This window comes from Galleria mellonella, unplaced genomic scaffold, assembly GCF_026898425.1.
Source record: "Galleria mellonella isolate WM207_F2 unplaced genomic scaffold, CSIRO_AGI_GalMel_v1 utg35, whole genome shotgun sequence".
NCBI classification, from domain to species: Eukaryota; Metazoa; Arthropoda; class Insecta; order Lepidoptera; family Pyralidae; genus Galleria; species Galleria mellonella.
Window position 1 is genome coordinate 6566217 of NW_026442082.1, and position 19968 is coordinate 6586184.

Here is a 19968-nt window from a genome sequence, read left to right on the forward strand (position 1 = left end):
TCTATAGAAAGGTCAATTCTGTACATGAAATATATTTCCAAAATAACTATCAGGGGGTGATTAGTGATCGATACTAATGCCAAAAATGTAATCAGTAAAATTTCTGTCTGTCTGCCTGTCTGTATGTTCGTTATAGTAACAAAAACTACTCGACGGATTTTAACGAAACTTGATATAATTATTCTTCTATTCCTGGGCAGTAGTAGTTATAGTATACTTTTTATGACGCTACGATCAATAGGAGCAGAGCAGTGAAGGGAAATGTTGGGAAAACGGGAGAAGTTACTCCATTTTTAAGCTTCCGTCGCGTGTGCAGCCTTAATAGCTACTTTTTAAAATCTAAAAATGTCCACCCGTGCGACGCCGGGACGGGTCGCTAGTATGTCATAAAAATCACTATGTATCAGCAATGTATACTGCTTTAATAGACACCACGACACGTAATATACAACAATATCTGATTTACAATGTTAACCTAATCACCTACTGACTCAAAGTAAGTTTTAAGTTCTTTTATTCCGTATAATTCTAAATGTATATTCTAACTTTTGTATTTAACATTCAATGTGAACACAGTCATTAGACAGCAATTTATATTTATAATTTATTTACATGATTTTTTTTTTAATTGGATGAAAATGGAATGGTAACCCCGCCTGCGCTAACGGGATACGCTGGCGGGGCACCAGTGAAGGGTGATAGATGAGAATGAAAACAGACCAGTTAGCCCATCATGATGAATTCATCTGGAATTAATCATAATAGTTTCCAGGGGGAACCGCGAGGAGGTTGACCTGGTTGGGTGTATTACTAGTAATGGGATTCCCAGTCTCCATTCTAACAATCCCTTTCCCCCTCTATTTACATGAGTTTGAGAAATCCTGTAGACAGCTGTACACGACGTCGTTAACGATTCAGCAATATCTCTGTAAAGGAATGTATAAAGTTTATAAATTTTGTAAGTTGTAAATGTTTTTTTCAAAATAAATATATATAAAAAATATCGTTTTGATTTTTTTACTATTTTTCCCCATTAGTAAAAACAGTGAAGGATACATTTATATATTTTTTAGTTTGATTTAAAAATCAGGCTTTTAAGGGTGAAACAAAAACTACAACTGTGCTTCACAAAATTTATTTTAAAATCATACAATAATGTTCTCTATCCATCGGATCTGCTTCATAATCTATATCTATAAAATGTACAACACAAACATTGTTATACAATATTGATCCCGCTTTAGTATTGACCGTAGAAAGACTATACTGAGAATTCTATTTCCTACATCATCGACGTGGGTCATCATCGTCGATGACCTATATATACTTGTACATTAACTGTGCGCATTGATATCAGCACCACTATTGTTACTATATATTATAATATTTTATGAATATTTTGAACTGACAAACCATTACAAGCTAAACAATATAATGCTATACCAAAAACACTACGAAATTTTAAAAAGATATGTCTTATACCTAATAGATTTCTAATGTGACAAAAAAAATTTAAGACATTAATTATAGATACTAAATTTTAAAACACTTTTCTTGTTAATTTTGTATATTTATATTTCTGAATAATAATTGATTAACGGAAATTTAGCGCTGCGTCGTTATCACAGCACTCGACCTGGAGACTTCTGGATGGTGTCGAAACAATTGTTGGATATGGAGTAAGTTCATTAAATTCCCGTTAATCAATTGTAATATATTTCGTTAATATTGTGGGGGTAAATTCTATAGCGTCACAGTCTTTATATCTAAAGCTAATGTTTTCAGTTTGGTACAATTAATTCAATATTCTAAACACGAGATGCAAATGAACATTTTAATAGATTTATTAAGTACATTCTTTGTTGGTGTCTGATATTAATATTGATTTAACATTTTAAAATTTACAGATGAGTGTGACATAATAGCATTGCTGAATAGAACCCCCCCCCCCCACCTCCCGCTCCCCCCTGTCGCATATTATCACGCTACGGTACCGTTATTATATATATATATATATATATATATATATATATATATATATATATATATATATATATATATATATATATATATGATATTTTATTATCACGTTAAAGCACTCTTCTGCACCTTAATAGCACTACAAAGGCATTATACGTATCCACAAATAATACATTACTTTCAGTGTCAAACTTTCAGGGACCTCGAGACGGTCAAGCAAGCACAACCTAAACCGAGTAGCACATAGATTTTACCTAGCCTAGTTGTTTGTTTATTCTTTGCTCGATACTCAAATCAAACCACTATCAGTATTACAAAAAGGTCGAGAGGTTTAAACGAAACCTAAAGATAATATATTGCATAAATCAGACTTGATTACGATAGCCGAACTAAGAGAGAAACTAATAACTACCAGAGTTAGACTGCGGATCCAATAATCTTGTATACAGTGGTCGTTTAACCAGAAATTGATATTTTTTAAAGATTTATTACTTTGAAATAATGATTATAATATATCTGTATATATTATTTAAGTTTCCATCATTATTTTTACTATTTACACAGTTCTGATTTATTTTTGACACTGTAATACATATTTTTTTACATTGCTAAATATCTATATGACATTTGTATCGTGAAACGGAATACACATTCAAATATTTTATAAAATAATTACACAATCTATCAGACAGAAGTTATAATTTAGAAAAAAATCTATGGATAATATTTAAAAGGCGAAAGAATATTTCTTTTTTCATCTTATCGCAGCAGTGATCGTAATCTCAAAAATAAATATTTGGTCTTGAACCACAGTAAAACTAGGTATTTTTGGCGCTATAGACTGTAGATGGCCCACGGTTTAGTGATAAACTTTTTTCTGTAAAAAGCATTGCTTTAGTCCTTGGTTTATTGCAGTGCTAACTCTAGCATTATCTTTGGTCTGCGTTTTGTAATAAGATACTGTTTAATTCCCGCTTATTTTTCCCGCGTGGCGTAAAACTTTGATCAACTTTTTAATATAAATAGAAAATGTATGAATGCTTGTGCGTTTGTATATTAATCTTTTCTCATGTTCTGGGTCCTTATAGAAAAAAAAATTAACACTATTTATTGCTGCTAAGTCTTTGCGCTCGAGTCAACTTGCTCGACCGTCTCTCTACCTCTCTAGGGCTGTATGCAAATTCATACGGCCGTATCAGTTTTATACTCTATTCATTCTAAACTAGCATAGACAAGCTAGAGGACGTACAACACTAACGTTGCGCCCGAAAAATATCATGTTGATTTATACGCTTGTCACTGGCCGCAAGCACAAGATGTCTATAGAGGCTTCACATTTGTTGTTCGTTTGTTTCTTTGAATAAAGAAATATATTTGTGCACAAACTCTGCGGCGGCAAACATTGGGCTCGATTCTGAAGCGCCATTACTCTAAAGCTATCCCCAAATTTTAAATTTTAATTCGACAACGACATCTTTATTCTAAGGACCAAATATGAAGTAAATTTCTAATAGATTTTATTTAGAATCAAATCCATTATTAATTTAGTATATGACGGTCCATAAAACAATAATATCGTAAAACTATTAAAATATTAAGAGACAAATTTACAGAAGTGGCACTTCAGAACTGAGCTCAATGTAACTAGTATATTTTAGGCGAGCCAAAATATCTGTATAGCGTGCCCGCGGTCGTTTCCCGTGGTAACTAACGTGTAAATACAACATCTTTATTATACAACTCTCCCAAAAACTATTCAAAATATAAACACTAAGATAATTATTCAAAGTACTAAAAACTAAGAGAAACGTTTAAAATGAAATTAGTAACTATACTAAACGTGTATAATTTGGCAAACATGTGAATGAAAAAGCACATAATGAAGTCATGATTGCTACACATCATCAACACTGGGGCAAGTCTTATTCATACAATATCATTAACACATGGCGGAGGTAAGTACAAGAGTTACCTCAGTTATTTGCGAATAGACAGAGTAATGTTAAATAAAAAGATTGCCTATAAAACTGGGAACACAAAGAATTCGTATCACAAACAATGTACATTCGATACTTATTATAGTTCTAATGTGTGTACTCCACAAATCAACAGTCAGGAGACATCTGGAACAATATGTTTTGTTACTACACCACTGAAATGGACAGTACAATAAAAATAATCCATATAAATGGGCAAATATCAGAAAAATATTTTTTTAATACAACTTAGAATGGCAAACAAGCCGACGACCCACCTGATGGAAAGTGGTAACCGTCGCCTATAGACATGAGCAGTACTATGGACATAACAGTGTATACTGTTTCACCCATGATACCCCCCATGCGTTGCCATTCCTGAAGACTCAGATGTTATTCCTCTGTACTCTGTAAATTCACCAGAATAAAGATGAAATCTATGTCACACGGTGGTGTAACCATAAGGTCCTGTATATTACTGTTTAAATTATTTTATACTGAGAAACTACGACTCACCTTAAATGTAAAATTTGTACTTGTTTAGCCTTTTCGTCACCACTCAGGGTTACCTCTTCCCGCCACGGCCCGTTCTTCTTGTACCTGAACAAAACCCATTAACTATTTACCAATCAAAATCATTAAGTATCTTGTTCTTTTAAAAAGGGAAAAAGAGGTTCCTTCAGGGCCTGCAACGTCCTTAAGTACCACAGTCTCATTCGTGTTTCAACCGTAAAGTAGTTATGTTTGCATGGCTGTGTTTCGGTTTAAAGGGTGGAATATGGCAGTGAAATTACTGGGTACAGAGGAATAACACCTGAGTCCTCAGGTACAGCAACGCATGGGGGTTATCATGGGCGAAACAGTATACTCTGTTATGTCCATGGTACTGCTCACGTCTATAGGCTACAGTTACCACTTTCCATCAGGTGGGCCGTCAGCTTGTTTGCCATTCTAAATTGTATAAAAAAAATAAAAAACGTCGATGACTTTATGAATTTCCTTCTAAAAACATAAATACGCTCAGTACTTGAATATTCACCTTGAGCGGTCCGCGTGTGCGGACGCGTGGTGGTCGCGGCAGTCGCGGCAGTCGCGGCGGGGACCACCTCCGCCGTCTTGCGGCTCCTCTTAGCCGCCGACTGCTTATTTGGTTCTACAATAATTAACCTTAATTACTTATATAACAAGATCACATTATAATATAGTTATAGATACAACTAGTATACAGAAGGCCTTATTCGTATATATATATATATATATATATATATATATATATATATATATATATATATATATATATATATATATATATATATATATGTCAGTGGTATAAAAAATATACCTATCCATCTATATCTGTTGATGTCACATCATTAAATTATATGAAATTACAAAAGAAAGGGACATTTGTGCTCAAAAGAGGGAAGTTAATCATTAAAGTTGAGGTGCTGTTTCAAAATGCTAATAAGTTACCTTTGACCGACTTATCCGAAGTCTCTGCAACGGATTTCCTTTTGCGTCCGCCTCTTTGTGTAGCAGTTTCCACAACTGGTACAGTCTGTAAAACAAAAGAACCAAAACATCCACATTAATAATTTAGGATATCTACCGAAAACAAGAAAAAAATGTAATCTTCACCTGACATTGAAAATACATGGTAAGAATAGATGAGAAGAAATGACAAAAAATAATGGGTGTAGTTGGACAGAACCATGGCTTATGGTGAACTAAGAGAAAAACTATAAAGGATTATGAAGAACATATCATTGATCATTGGGAGTGATTATCTGGCATTTACCATTTTTATTATCGTTAAGTTACATCAGTATATATAAAAATTTATGCCACTTTTCGTTGTAATTTTACAACTCAAGAACGGGTTCACCTATCCAAACCAAATGTTTAGGCTTTGTTCGGACTATTTAGTAGATGGTTTATGTGAAGTTTGCACAAAATCGGTCGAGCGATTCTTCATTTATCACATTTTTTTGTAACAAATTCAATAAATAGCGGATCATTTTGTTAATGGGGATTTTTGTGTCAAATTCAAACTTTTTTTAAGATGGCGATTATGCTGTCAAATTGAAACTATTTTTCAGTGTTGACAGTACAAGCATGTTGTTATGTCATTCATGCGGTCATTTCATTTTGGACGTGCTTCGATTAAAGCAAATTATCAGCGATATTGATGCTAAAATTGTTTTTTTTTTTATTATTTCACTTTTTACGTAGCGAAGCACGTACCGGGCAACTAGTTAATTATAAAAGTGTTAATTACCTTTCTTCCTCTAACTGGTCTTGCTTCCTCTTCCTGAGTCACAGCCACCTGCTCAGTTTTCCTGGACCTTGCAGAGCGAGATTTATTCTTGCCGTCATCACCCACCCCCTTGCTAACATCTTTATTGCTTATCGCTACAGATTTCTTCTGTCGGCCACTTCTAGTTTCAGTTTCTACAATTTTATTACCTTGTGTTTTACTCCCTGCTATGTCTTCGCTCCTAGTTTTTCTAAGTTTCTTAGGTGGATCTGACTCCACAGTTGCTTTTCTCTTACGAGTTCTAATTCCTTCAGATATTGTATTATTGACAAGGGCTTTAGTCACTCTGCGCCCCTTCTTTAATGGTGATGCTTCTATGGTTTTCGTTTCTGATTTCTTCCCTCGAGTTTTATTTTTATCCGATGATTCCTTTTTCCCTCGTGCTTTAGACTTCTCTGTTACAGTTTCCTGTGTTTGTATGTCTTTACCGCGAGTTTTGACTGCCCGTACTTCTGGGCTAGTTACAGTTTTTTTGCCTCTACCACCTTTGGTACGCGGGCTTTCCAACTTACTCTTTGATTCTTTCTTAGTTGTCGACTTGTTTTGAGCCTTTTTACCACTTTTTATTTGTGGTTCAGAATTATTTAGTTTAGTTTGGCGTCCTCTAGTCGCTCTCGATTGCCGAGCTTCCACTGGCTGCTTAAGCTTTTTCGGAGATTCCACTTTCTTTTGTTTACCTTTCTTCACATTTTTTGTTGTTTCACTGGTTGGAACTGCAGTATTACGCGTTCTCCGCTTTGATTCTGACTGAACTGTTTGTGGGAGAAAATCAGTTCCCTTCCCCCGGGTGTTGGCTCGTGGTTTCAGTAGTGGCGACGGCTTGCTCACCGCCACACTAGCTCTGTGCACCTTAGCCCTAGTTTTCTTTGGTGTTTTCACTACACTCACTACAGTCGTTTCCTTCTGTCGGCGGGTAGATCTTTTCTTTGGACTCTCTTTAGGTAAATCTTGAACACCTTCCTTTACAGGTTTCCCTTTTCGCGTTGTAGATTTAGGACTCAAAACCGGTGGCTTCTTTGTAATAACAAGAGAGATTCTGCGAGTTTTCTGATTCACTTGTGAGTTGTTCGTCTTAGTCCTTCGGAGAGCTCGTGTGTTCCTCACTGCAGGACTCTCTACCTTAGGTTTTGACACTCGAGTCCTAATTGGAGACGATTTAGCAACTTTAACAGTGCTTTTCTCTACTCTTTCGATTGCTTTCGCTCTTGTAGTCCTTCTTCCTTTTGGTAATTTTGTTTCTACTAAAACTGTTCCTTGTATAGACCTAGAAATAAAGTAACCATAAATTATACTAGTTTACTTTGGAAAGTAAGCTCGGGGGGAAAGGGATTATTAGTAATAGGATCTAAAACCCTTGCTTGTTAGCAATATATCCTATCAGGTCGATCACCACGCGGTTCTCACCGGAATTTACCATTTTTATTTTTGTTTTTTGGGTCAACTGATCTGTTTTCATCCTCACTTATCATCTCTCACTGGTATCCCGGTACCGTGTACCAATAGCGCAGACGGGATTGCCATTCCATTTTTATCTATTAAGATAGTCTGCTTTCAAACTATTTTTAGAAACAACTCGATAGTTCGAGATAATTCTTCCTAGACAACCGAATTTTAATTTGTAGTTATTCTTAATCAAATTCAAGAACATTCTCAATACTGAAGCACAATATTCTTGAGCAATTGTAATGAATGACTTTTTATTGATTAAGTATAATAAATAAGTTTACTCTTGTGTTGGACCTATACAAATTTTGTCTAAATTGAAGTTGGTTATTTGTGGAACAAAATCCTAGAAATTTCATAATTTCGGCCATTCACGTGGATAAGGTACAGTTAAAATATTGATGTCGGTGACGACAAATAAATACACAAACATGTGGTGGTACTTACGTAGCATGTGAAGGCACGCTGGCCGTGTAATCGAGCGCGATGGGCGACACGCGGCCCAGCTCGGACGCGTTCATGGTGACGCTGCAGCGGCCCTTCACCGGCGTCGAGTGCAGCACCGCGCGCTTCTTTATCGGCAGCATGTTGGAGCGACTGTCGTTGCTGGCGTGGTCCGCGGCCGCGTCCACCAGGGACCTCTTCTTGATGGGCAGCGTGTGCGCGCCGTATATGTCGGCGGCCGACCGCTTGCGCTGCGACGCCTGCCCACTCGCGCTTCTTACGACCGTGCCGCTGCGCACTCTCCACTGCCGGAGAGGCGTGTTCCCCTCCACAGTGTCAGTCGCCAGCTTCTGCAACTCCCGTGTTAGATTAACCTTACCAGTGTTGGCCTTTGCAGGTGTTTTCTCTTTGCGCAGCTGATTGTGCAGCTCTCGCTCCAGCCACTTCTCGACATTGTTCGTTATCGCATCCATCGACATGTGTAGCGATTTAACGGATTTGCGCGGCTTCGCGTTCGAGGTACTATTCGTAAACGTTTTGGAGTAGACGGCCTTTATCTGCGGTCTTCCTACGAGCCGATCGAACGGGTCGTCTGCATCTTTTTGCGAGTGACTAGACGAGTTGAACAGCTCCTCTACGCCGCTGACGTCGTTCAAGTCGTCCCGCTGCCGCCGCCGCTGCCGGAATATTCCGCGCACTCCTCTAACGTCGGTTAAATCGTTCCTGGGAGAACTTTTCTGTAGAGTTCTCTTGACGCCCGAAACGTTCCTCAAATCATTGGTCGGACTATTTCTTTTGAATAAGTTTTTCACTCCCCGAACATCGGACAAGTCATTTTTCGGCGATTTATTTTTCCTCTGTGTTCGGAACAAAGTTTTAACTCCAGATACGCGCCTTAAATCATTTTTAGGTGATGCGACGAATACCTCCTTGACTCGAACGTCGCTAAGCCGATTTCTAGGTGTTCTGGCGAATACTCTCTTTACGCCTGCCACTTGTGTTAAGTCATTCCTAACCGACCGCCTAGTGCGCGGCGTTCGCAACAAGTTTTTGACGCCACTGACATTACGTAAGTCATTTTCAGGAGTCTGCTTAGCGAACAAACGTTTTATGCCGGTCAAGTTTGGACTACTGCTGGGCGTGCCCAGTGGACTGACAAACACTTCAGGAGAGTAACTCTCAGTCTGTTCCAGTAAAGAGTTATCAGGTGTCCGTCCAGTTATCGCGACCGTGTTGCGCGTTGGCCGCTTAGTTATAACAATACCAACATCATCGTCAAAAAGCTGCATTCTTGAAAATTCCGTCATGCTTTGAGACAACTTCCTTTTAACAGGACTATTGAATAATTGCTTCACGATATCCGACGCATTAAGGTCATCGATTATAGATCGTTTCGACTGAGGTTTTTTAGCTGTAGAGTGTTTGTTTTTGACAGCTTCCTGAACCAGTTTCACAGCACTTTTTGGAGTTACAATTTCTTCAGTATCTGGAGCTGTAGCGCCTCCATCTGTTTTACCAGAAGTTGCCAACGAGTCCTTAATAAAGCGACGTTTTCTGGACCCAAAGCTCAATGATTTAGACAGAGCGACCGCGCGACCTCTCTTCGGCTGCTCTGAGGGAATAACGCCGATGGTTTTTCTTTTAACAATAATTGACGAGCGACCTTTCTTCTGGGACTTCCGAGAACTTTGCGACGTCAAAGAGCTTTGACTCGAATCTAACAAACTTTGTATACTCAGGACAGGTGTTCCTACTTCTTCAGGACTATTTCTGTTCTCCGGAGTACTTATGCCTTCATTGTTTTTAGGACTTTTGCGTGGTGATATTTTCGCTGAACTTTTCCTTTTACCACTTTTGTTAACTGGACTAAATAACTGAGATTTGTTGGCCCTACTCAATCTCTTCGATGACTTAGGCGATACGTCATCCATTTCGGTGCCGTCTTCAGAGGATATAAGCATCAAATCACTGTCATTTATACGTGACCGACTCCTCGATGGCCGAGAGACTCTTGTGCTATTAACTGGGATGTACTTCTGTGCGTTTTCCGGTGTTGTCAGTGATTTCGACCTTCTATTGCTTCTTGTCGACAATACAGAAACGTCATCTTTTATAGACCGATTACGAGATATATTGGAAGTCGACTGAGACCTTGAGGTCGATGCACGTGCACTTTTCCCAAGATACGGCGTACTCGAGCTCAAAAAAACTGGGTCACTGGTAGATCTAGTTTTCCTTACATTACTTTGAGGAGTGCCAAAAGCGCCGCTGTTTGTACTCCGAACAGAATTGTACACTGAAGAAGACCTAACAGATGGACTAGAATCTACGGACACAAGATCTACAATAGAATAAGATTCTAAATTGTTCCGACTGGGCGAACGGGGACTCAGCGTTCTAGTTTGGAATGCGGACGCAACAGTTGTATTGTAGCTTTCATCTGATATGGACTTGGTAGTTCTTTGTGAATATCTGGTACTCGTTTCTACATTCTCAGAAGTTCTTAGAGCTTTCTCGAGTATAACGCTTCCGCGTGACGACTTTCTAGCGCGCGGTGACTCGGGCGTCAACGTACTTTGTTGGAACGAGACCGAAGTTTTGGATTCCTTTATAGGTGTCCCCAAGGTCCTTTCAAGAATCTTACTGCTTCGGGAGTGAATCGATTTTCTTGGAGATGGAGACTGTATAGTGGATGTATCAGAATAACGTAACGTCAAGTTATCCTCTCCATAAGAACTGCCCGCGTCGTTTCTCGAAGTGGTGTCGCTGACCATAAACACATCCTGTGACTCTTCATTATAGTTCTCCAAGTTGCTCAAGTCAAATTTGATAGATTCTGTTTTCCTGGTGCTTTTCTTTGCAGAAGGGTCTTTGAGCGCAGACTTTTTAGGAGTCGGCAGCAATGGCGACTGGAACACCTAATATTGAAAATACAATATAAATGAAAACAATTAAAAATAAATTAAAACCACATTACTGTAAAAATAAGTGTGGCCAAAATTAAGAAATACTTAATGATATAGTAGTGTTGTCATTATCTACTGTCAATTCAATCATTCAACCAATAGATACTCACTAATTGATCAATCTCAGAATTTCTCGTTCGTCTGCTACTTCTGTTTGATGATACAGTACTTTTAGGTGTAATTGTGTTTCTTGACACTCTAGTCTTAGGAGTTCCCGCTGCCTCCTTCGAGCTCCGTTTGCGGCCGCTGTGCGGAGTCTTACGAACCGGGCTTGGCTTCTTCACAAGATATGTGGGCGTCTTAGGAGTTTTCTTAGCGTTTTTAGGACTCGGAATGATTTTGGGTGTATGACCTGTCATCAACATGATGGCTGCTTGTTTTGTGTGATCTGAGAAAAAAAATATTCTGTATTAACAGAATAACTAATTGAAATATTTAAAAATAAAAAATATCTTAATGCGTGCTGTTAGAACTAAAAAGACTGTTAATGCCGTTAAAGCCAGAATTCGTCGATACCCCATTAGGAAGCAAAAATCTTATCGCGAGAAATGAAGATTCGTCTGGACTCTGTTCCGGATTTAGTTAGGACTCTATCGCGTATTATAAAAGAAGACTTAAAGCTCGGTGTTTATCGTCGATATGCAGGTCATGTCCTAAATCAATCTTTACAATTAAAAAGAGTGGATCGATCAAAGCGCCTCCTGTCACGATACGCGGGTGAAAGGAACAGAAATATCCTCTTTACCGATGAAAAAGTTTCAACGATTAAAGAACACTACAAAAAGCAAAATGATTAAGTGTACGCTCACAGTTCTAAAGAAGCTGCTCAAGTGGTCGGAAAGGTACAACGTGGTCATCATCCTGAGTCAGTGATGGTTTGGTGGGGCGTGTCTTATCAAGGAGTCACAAAGCTACATTTTTGTAAAAAAGGAGTGAAAACTTCAGCCAAAGTGTATCAAGATACAGAGTTGGATCGTGTTGTGAAACCTCACCGCAATACACTTTTTAAAACCGTGGACTTTCTAGCAGGACTCTGCACCTGGTCACAAGACACAAACTACCTAAGCCTGGCTTGAAACCAACGTACCAGACTGAAGACTGGCCCTCATCTAGTCCAAACCTCAACCCTTTAGACTTCAAATTATGGTCAGGTTTAGGGGACATCGCCTGCTCTAAAAGACACGTCTCTTAAAAAATCTTTGGGAGCAAGCAGTGTCGAAATTTCTCTTAGAAACAGTACGTAAATCCATAGATTCGTGGCCAGACAAATTAAAGGCCAGTATTAAAGCCAAAGGTGGCCATTTCAAATACATTTTTTTTGCTGAGATTTTAATAAATATGTGTATGAAGTAATAATACATTACTTCATAGAAAAAAAATGCATTTTCATTTGTAACAGAACTTATAGTTGAACTAGGTATATATTTTAGTAGTTAATGCACCGCCTACTTAATTTTCTGCTCGCCACATGGTTAAGTCCGCAATATATACACTTACCTATATAATTGTGCATTGAAGTTTAAATAAATAAATGAATAAATTATGATCTTACGATACAATAGTTCAAAAACAAAATATAACAATTTATACCAGCCGAATAAGAGGCTAATCTGTTCACCGGAATATTCTAAAATAACGAATACGCAACATTAAATCACTTACCAATTTTTAATGGTTCTTCAATCTTCGTGACCTTGACTTTGTGCGCGCTGTGCGGCCTGCCGGGCGCGGTCCTGGCGGCGGCCTGCGCCTGCGCCGGAGTCTGTACTCTGCCACTTTTCCTCGGGCTCGTCTTCCGCGATTCGATCCACAGCGTCGCCTTCGTGGTCCCCTGCAGACTCGCCACGGGACTCTTAGCGCTCGGCCTCGCGCTACACTTACGCTTGGACTTGTCACTGTCTGAATTGATGGAAGCGTCCAGTTCGTTATTAGAGTTTCTCGGTCTCTTACTTGTCTGTGCGTATGAGCGCGATGAACTGTGTTGGTCTAGAATTATATTAATACGAAATGATAAGAGTTTATAGACAAAAACATTTCGTTAGCAGAGAAGAGAAACATTTTGGGACATTTTTTATGCAACTTAGAATACCAAACATGTTGGCAACCACTCGATGCGAAGTGGTAACTACCGCCTATAGATATGAAAAGCACCATAGATATAAACATACACTTGTAACTATTCAAAAGCTCGTCACCTATATACATTTGTCACTTTTACATTGTCAACATTGCTAACAGACACACTACACACATCTGCTATGGGGACAACATTACTTTCTAACAGGTCAATCTGGGTAAACATTTAAATTTGAATAGAAAGTGCTTTGAAATAAAAGGATTCTCCCGTAATAATACGTTAACAATCTCTCACCATTAAGGTCAGTGGTGTCTCTCCTTTGCGGTTGTACAATTGCCACTTGTTTACCGCCAGTGTTAGCTGAAATAGTTTTTAATTACAATTATTTACATTTAATAAACAATCTATTTAATAGGGTCGAGAAGGTGTTATTGTAGTTTTAATGCCCGTTTAAATGACGTATGGTTCAAGAAGCGCAAAGTAGAACTAATTTATTCACGAAGTAAATTCAGGTAGTCTTGGTGTGCTTTAGGGAACTGAAGGAATGTTTTAATGTATAAAGAAATTCTAAAGATAATATATTAATAATAAGTCATGTAAAAATTTGTATACATGATAAATATGTGTAAAATATATATATTTTATTTAAATTTGAACTAGTCACTGTAATTTTGGTATTAAAATTTTCACATATACAATTATAAAGTTGCCGTCAGATGCGATTGTGTTCATTTATATTGAAGGAGCTCATAGATTTGTATAAAACGAAGATGCAAGTGTATGGCGGTGCGAGCAGGCGCGCCTGACCTGGCATGGAGGCGCGGTGGCGCATCTCGAGCGCCAGCTGCAGGCCGGGCGAGCGCGGCGGCGGCGGCGCGGGCCCGCTGGCGCGGCGCGGCGCCGGGCGGCGGCGCGGCCGGCCGGCGCGCGGCACGGCGGCCAGCGGCGGCGCGGCGCCGGCGCCGGCACGCGGCGCGGCGTACTCCCAGCGCAGCTGGCGGCCGCCGAGCGCGATCACGTCGCCGTGGCGCAGCGCCGCCACGCTCACGCCGCGCCCGTTCACGAGCGTCTCGCCGGTGCTCACGTTGCGCACCACCGTCTGCCGAACAGTCCTCTCTCTCAGTATACTCCCGCGCTGTACCCGCGATACGTCCGGCCGCTAGTCGCACTCGAGTCGCCGTGTACGAGCTAGATACTGCGACTGTCCGATTAACTCTACCCAGTTGCAGCGTTAATTATGGCGATTTCCCTTCCCAATTCGCCTCTCGACATAATACCAGCAGAATGAAAAAATACCGATTTCTCAATGATTCTCTCAATATAAAACAAATCACTGAAGCCATCAATCCTTCTGTTCAGTGATGGCTGTCACCTATTGATATCAACAGCAATATAAACATCACAATAATGTCTGTGATACCCTCATGTGAATCCCGAAAATCAATTCCTAAGAACTAAGGTATTTTATGCTTTCGCTCCCCATAATTCCACTACTACCCTTCAACCTAAAATACCACTAAAACACAATGTACCATTTGTTATGATTAAAAATTTACTGAAACTAAAAATATTTTGTTGAGTATTGCCATTATAGTGACCTGGTTAGCATGCACGACAACAGTGGCATGGTGCGGGCAGACAGAGGGCAGCATGACGCGAATATCACAGGCAGGGTCACTGCCCAGCGTCGCCAGCCCCTCCGCCAGCGGGTACCGCTTCACATCACGACCCAGCCGGTCCAGCACTACTAGCTGACCGCCAGACATTGCTGCTGTCCGAGGGAGAAGGAATATATTATTTATGAGACATACAAAAATAATTCTGCAAAAATAAAATAGCTGCTTCAATTGTGCTAACTTAATATGGGGCTAACATAAGTACTTCTGCCTTACCTATGTTTTACTATCAAACAACTGGGTTTGTGCTTTTATGGCTGTATTTCAGTTTGAAGACAGAATATATCAATGAAATTACATAACTTTAAAGAATATCAACACATGAGGCATACATTAGATGTCACAGTATATTCTGTGACATCTACATTCATGTATACACAGACACAGACAGAGATATATTGATTGATACTCAATCAAAATATATAATTCAATAATAGTAAAAAAAAAAATAATATAAATTCAACAATATCCTATATTACTATATACTGCATTTGAAATAATATGTGTAGAACAAATTGTAAGGAATAACAAACTCACTTCTATGTTTATAATATTAGTGAAAATATGCAATCCCCCTAAAACAGCATATATACAAATATAACAGGAAGTTAACAAACTCAACATGTTTGCTTTTTCCTATAATTGTTTCAACTTCATCCAGAAGTTTTCTTCAGGGGGCATATCACATTTTGCATCACAGCATCTTACCTTACATTTGAGTGTAGCAAAAATGGCAAATTTGTAAATTTCCCATTATACATTGCATTAAAAAATAAACTTAACTTCCAAAATAAACTCCCTAAAATTTACCAGAACTCTATTCATTTACCACTGCAAAGAAAAAAATATATTTATAATGAATATAAAGAGTTGATTGATACTGATTCATTACCTGTATTTTATACTTGGTGTTTTTGACAATCTTTGCTTCTTCAGTCTATTTATCAAAATGAATCAATTATAAATAAGAAGACCCTACTCATAATAAAACAACAATATTGAATATATTAACACAATAACCTATTTGTTTATTCTTGGTGTTAAAAGACATGACTGTAATGCTAAGTGATGTGTTGTAATGATTAAAACAGTTTATAACATTAGTTTTTTTATGAATTGATTAACTAATGTATTATTATTTCTGAAAGTTGAAAGAGTAGACCTAACAACATTGTTTACAGAATATGTCAAGTAGGATTAAAAAATGTGTAATGCAAAAAAATGTTTTTAAATATATCCACCAAAATAAAGTAGCCAAACAAATAAAATTAAATTGGCTTGGCTTCCCATCGCAATACGAAAAGACGTCGTTCGTTTCCCGCCACTATTTCCTAATTTTGAGGTTACTTTATACAAAATAATAATACATTTTTCTTGATACTTTAAAGACATTATAAATCATTGGAGAAAACTGTAAAAAATATTGTTGATATGGAAAATAAACGTTATTGTTGTATAAATACTGCGTTTATAACTACAAAAGTAATGACGCTATTTGCGTAAACATATACACACTACTTACCTCTGTCAAGAATAACGTTTCAACACTAAAAATAAACAGATCATACTCAAGTAAAATACAAGAGCTTCTAATAGTGATTATTACACTAATAACTTCTAAAACAAAACAATAAACACAATAAAAATCGCAAGTGTAAAACACCACAAACAACGGAGGAAATAAAAACTAAAAAAGATGGCGTCGGTACCAACCGATTTTTTTTTTTATTTATTAGGCAAACTAGCCAGTAGCCATCTTTAGACATAGTCTCTCTAATCTATGGTAGCCAACAACTCAACCAACCAACCAACTTTTAAATATATATTACATAGAAGAAATTATATATATATATATATATATATATATATATATATATATATATATATATATACGTATAAAAAATGTTTGATATGTTAACAGTTTATTAATGACAAATTTTACATTACTAAATTATATTTTTGACTGTTTATGTAGACAGTATGCAAGCAGGTTGTATTTGAATTTGTTAGGGTTAAACAGCCTTATAACATTTTCTATACAATAGCCTGCTACGAATTGAGAAAAATAGCAACTGAGAGAGTATCTTTCGTCCTCTTTTACTAATTATATTTGCATAAAAAGGATGGAGACAGCCGGTATGATTTACAGTTTTTATTTTATCATTCCTTCTATGTAATTCCTTGTTCTTAGCAGCTACATTTAATATCTTTAGTTACTTTCACAAGAACAGACAACTGTCAAATATCCACAGAACAAAAAACCTCGAGAAATCTGTCATATTTGTTGCAGGTATGCATTGAATAAAATTCGTTTATATAAAATGTATGCAACCAGTCGTTAAATTTGAAAGTTTTACACTATAAAAGAAGTTAATTTTTTATAATACCTACGATACTATAATTTGCACGGAAGCGTATTGTTTTTATATACGAATATCGATTTATTATTTTATCGTAACAATATTGGAGTTAACATTTGTAGATAGTTGCATAGATATTTTTTTATTTTGTCAATATAAGTGTAGTGCCAACTTTTAAATAATTTTGTGTTTATTAATATTATATTTTTTTTAACTTTACTGTTTCGGTTGCGATCGGAGTAAAATAATTACTTTCATACATTTATATTGTTACAAAATCAATGTAAAGGAAAAAAACAGAGTAACACGAAAACAATGAACACTGTATACTTACGTTAGTAATGGATAATCCTCACAACCAAAGTTACTGGTTTGTTCTTAGAGAAGATCAAAGTAATGTTATATTTAGCAGTAACAATTTTACCCTACAGAATCCACCAAGTGAGTAACGTGCAATAATGTTTTAAAAAACTACTTTTTACTGTTTCAAAAATTTAAAATTAATCACTATCCTAAAATTTCAGTAGTAAGTCAAGAAACTAGGTACATCGTTGATACCGGTGATAATCGGCAATATATACAAATCAATGATGCTCCAGTGACTGTGAATGAAGATGCTAACACTGATTTAACGGATCAGAAAGATTTAACAAAACATACGAAAGAAGAGGACAATTTTTGGGACAGAAATAAAATTAGATTACTGTTGACCCTCTGCTTAGACAGCAGGTTCAAAAATGCAGCAAAAGATAAAAGATTATGGAATGAAATAGCAGCTCTTGTGGGAGCAGATGCTGATGAGTGCAATAAGAAATACAGAAACCTTAGGAGGACATACATGAGACTTTTGAAGAAAAAACGATTGGGAAAAGATATCAAATGGGTGCACTACAATATATGTGAGGAAGTGTTCAAGGAATGCAAGACACTACCATTGTCAGTTCTAGACCCTTGGGAAGACAACAAAGTGAGGAAACTTCTTAGTTTGTATATAGAGAACCTTAGTAAGTTCCGTAACCCAGAGTGTTTACAGAAGGATGTTTGGAAGGAGATAGCATCCTCTCTGGGCACCACAGACTACAACTGTTACCATAAGTTCAAAAACTTAAAGAGAACTTACTTTAACTGGCTGGAAAAAAGTAGGGAATCTGGAAAACTAATAAAATGGCCATACCACCATTACATGGAGAGAATTTTCTACAATTATAAACCTAAACTAGGACCATGGGATAGAAACAAAATCAAATTACTAATAGAGACTTATGCTCAAACAGCTCACAAGTTCAGGAATCCAAAGTTTCAAAAAAGGAACTTTGGAAAGATATATCAACAGTGGTCGGGGAGAGTGCTAGTGATTGTGATAGAAAATTTAGAAATTTAAAACAAACTTACATTAGAATCAAGATGAAGTCATACTCTGGTCGATGCATTACCAAATGGAGATACTATAAAGATTTTGAAGCAATTTATAACAATTGTAATAATTATCAAAATAATAGTCAAATGCCAGAGATAGTATACAGATATCAAGAAGAGGACTATGTGGAGCAGTTGCTTACATTTTATATAAATAATTTAGAGAAATTTAGAAATCCATTATTAAGGAAGAAAAATGTATGGAAAACCATTGGACAAAAGCTAGGTTTATCATCAGAGGAGTGCGATAGAAAATTTAGAAATCTAAAACAGACCTATTTTAGACTAAGGGAGAAAAAAATTGAAACTGGTAAATGCAATAGATGGCCATATTACTCTTATTTCGAAAAAATATACGATAAACCAAATACAAGAATGAAAGAATGTAATATTGATAGTGAAGAAGATGGCACAACGTTTTCTGATATACAAAAAATAGTACAGGAAGTGCAAGACATACAGAATAATGATAAGTTTAATAGACTCATTAAAGTTATCCAAGAGTCGAATGATGTACAAAGAGAAAGAAATAAGATATTACAGGCACTACTAGATAGAAAATAAAACTTTCATTGTGCAATTCAATAAAGATTTGTACTTTTATTCATACTTATATTTGTACTTTATTTCCTTTTTAATCCTAAGGCATTCTATAGTGCCTTTTTCAATTCTAATAATATAATACTCACCTGTTTTATTTAAGTATTTGTATTATGCCCTCAACATTACTGACTTTAAATGTCTACAATAGATGCGACTTGAGCAATAACAAAATTGCCTTCATTATGCTGCCAGTCACATCTCTTGCAGAGAAAGTCAGTCAGATCTGACATGAAATAAATTCTTATAAATCCAGTACCATAATTTATACAACTATGTATAAATTTTGGTACTGGATTTATAGGAATACCTCACATATATTTTACTTGTTTTTCAAATATATTTTTGTGGTCAAAATCCAAATTTTTTCAGTGACAATATACTTGTATGATCATTATTTTTGTTAGCGCCGAATTTTTTAAATGTAGGTTAAGGTTGGGGTAACAGCGCTTTCAATTGACGACTGATCGGAAAAGGAGATTCTCCATTTTGCTGTATTTTTAATGTTTCGTCACCTCAGAACTCCGTCAAATCCGGTTTGAAAAATTCAGATTGGTCCCATATGAATATCAAAATCGTATCCTCCTGATTCGATTTACGTTTTTAAAACAATCAGTTTTGCCATGGTTGAAGTCTGTTTTTTTAGAACAAGAATAACTATTTCCTTAAACAAGATTAACTATTACCAGTATGGGCTCAGAGTTATATTGTAC

The 19968-nt window shown here is 36.9% G+C and overlaps 2 protein-coding genes across 5 annotated transcripts; one reads left to right on the forward strand and one right to left on the reverse strand.

Annotated features, from left to right (window-relative positions):
* Positions 1–1119: 1119 nt before the first annotated feature.
* On the reverse strand, positions 1120–16602 carry LOC113514191 (uncharacterized). 4 transcript variants are annotated; one of them, XM_026898188.3, is made up of 12 exons: positions 16402–16602; positions 14802–14971; positions 14011–14302; positions 13498–13563; positions 12789–13112; positions 11237–11514; positions 8164–11078; positions 6235–7537; positions 5430–5514; positions 4996–5109; positions 4473–4556; positions 1120–4103 (listed from the first exon to the last, which is right to left on the reverse strand). In XM_026898188.3, exons 2-11 carry the CDS (start codon positions 14967–14969, stop codon positions 4522–4524), a joined length of 5580 nt encoding a protein of 1859 aa, XP_026753989.2. In that variant the 5' UTR covers positions 14970–14971; positions 16402–16602; the 3' UTR covers positions 1120–4103; positions 4473–4521. The 4 variants fall into 4 exon arrangements, with proteins under 4 accessions (XP_026753989.2, XP_052752792.1, XP_026753988.2 ...); XM_052896832.1 differs by having other exon boundaries at positions 12789–13025; positions 14802–14974; XM_026898187.3 differs by having other exon boundaries at positions 14802–14974.
* A 942-nt stretch (positions 16603–17544) lies between these two features.
* Positions 17545–19264, forward strand: LOC113514273 (uncharacterized; the record flags this gene model as incomplete). Its single annotated transcript, XM_026898312.3, is given in 3 exon segments — positions 17545–17680; positions 17764–18537; positions 18540–19264. Coding segments are annotated over 3 exon segments (1590 nt in total), but the record flags the coding sequence as incomplete, so codon positions are not given.
* Between the last annotated feature and the right edge of the window lie 704 nt (positions 19265–19968).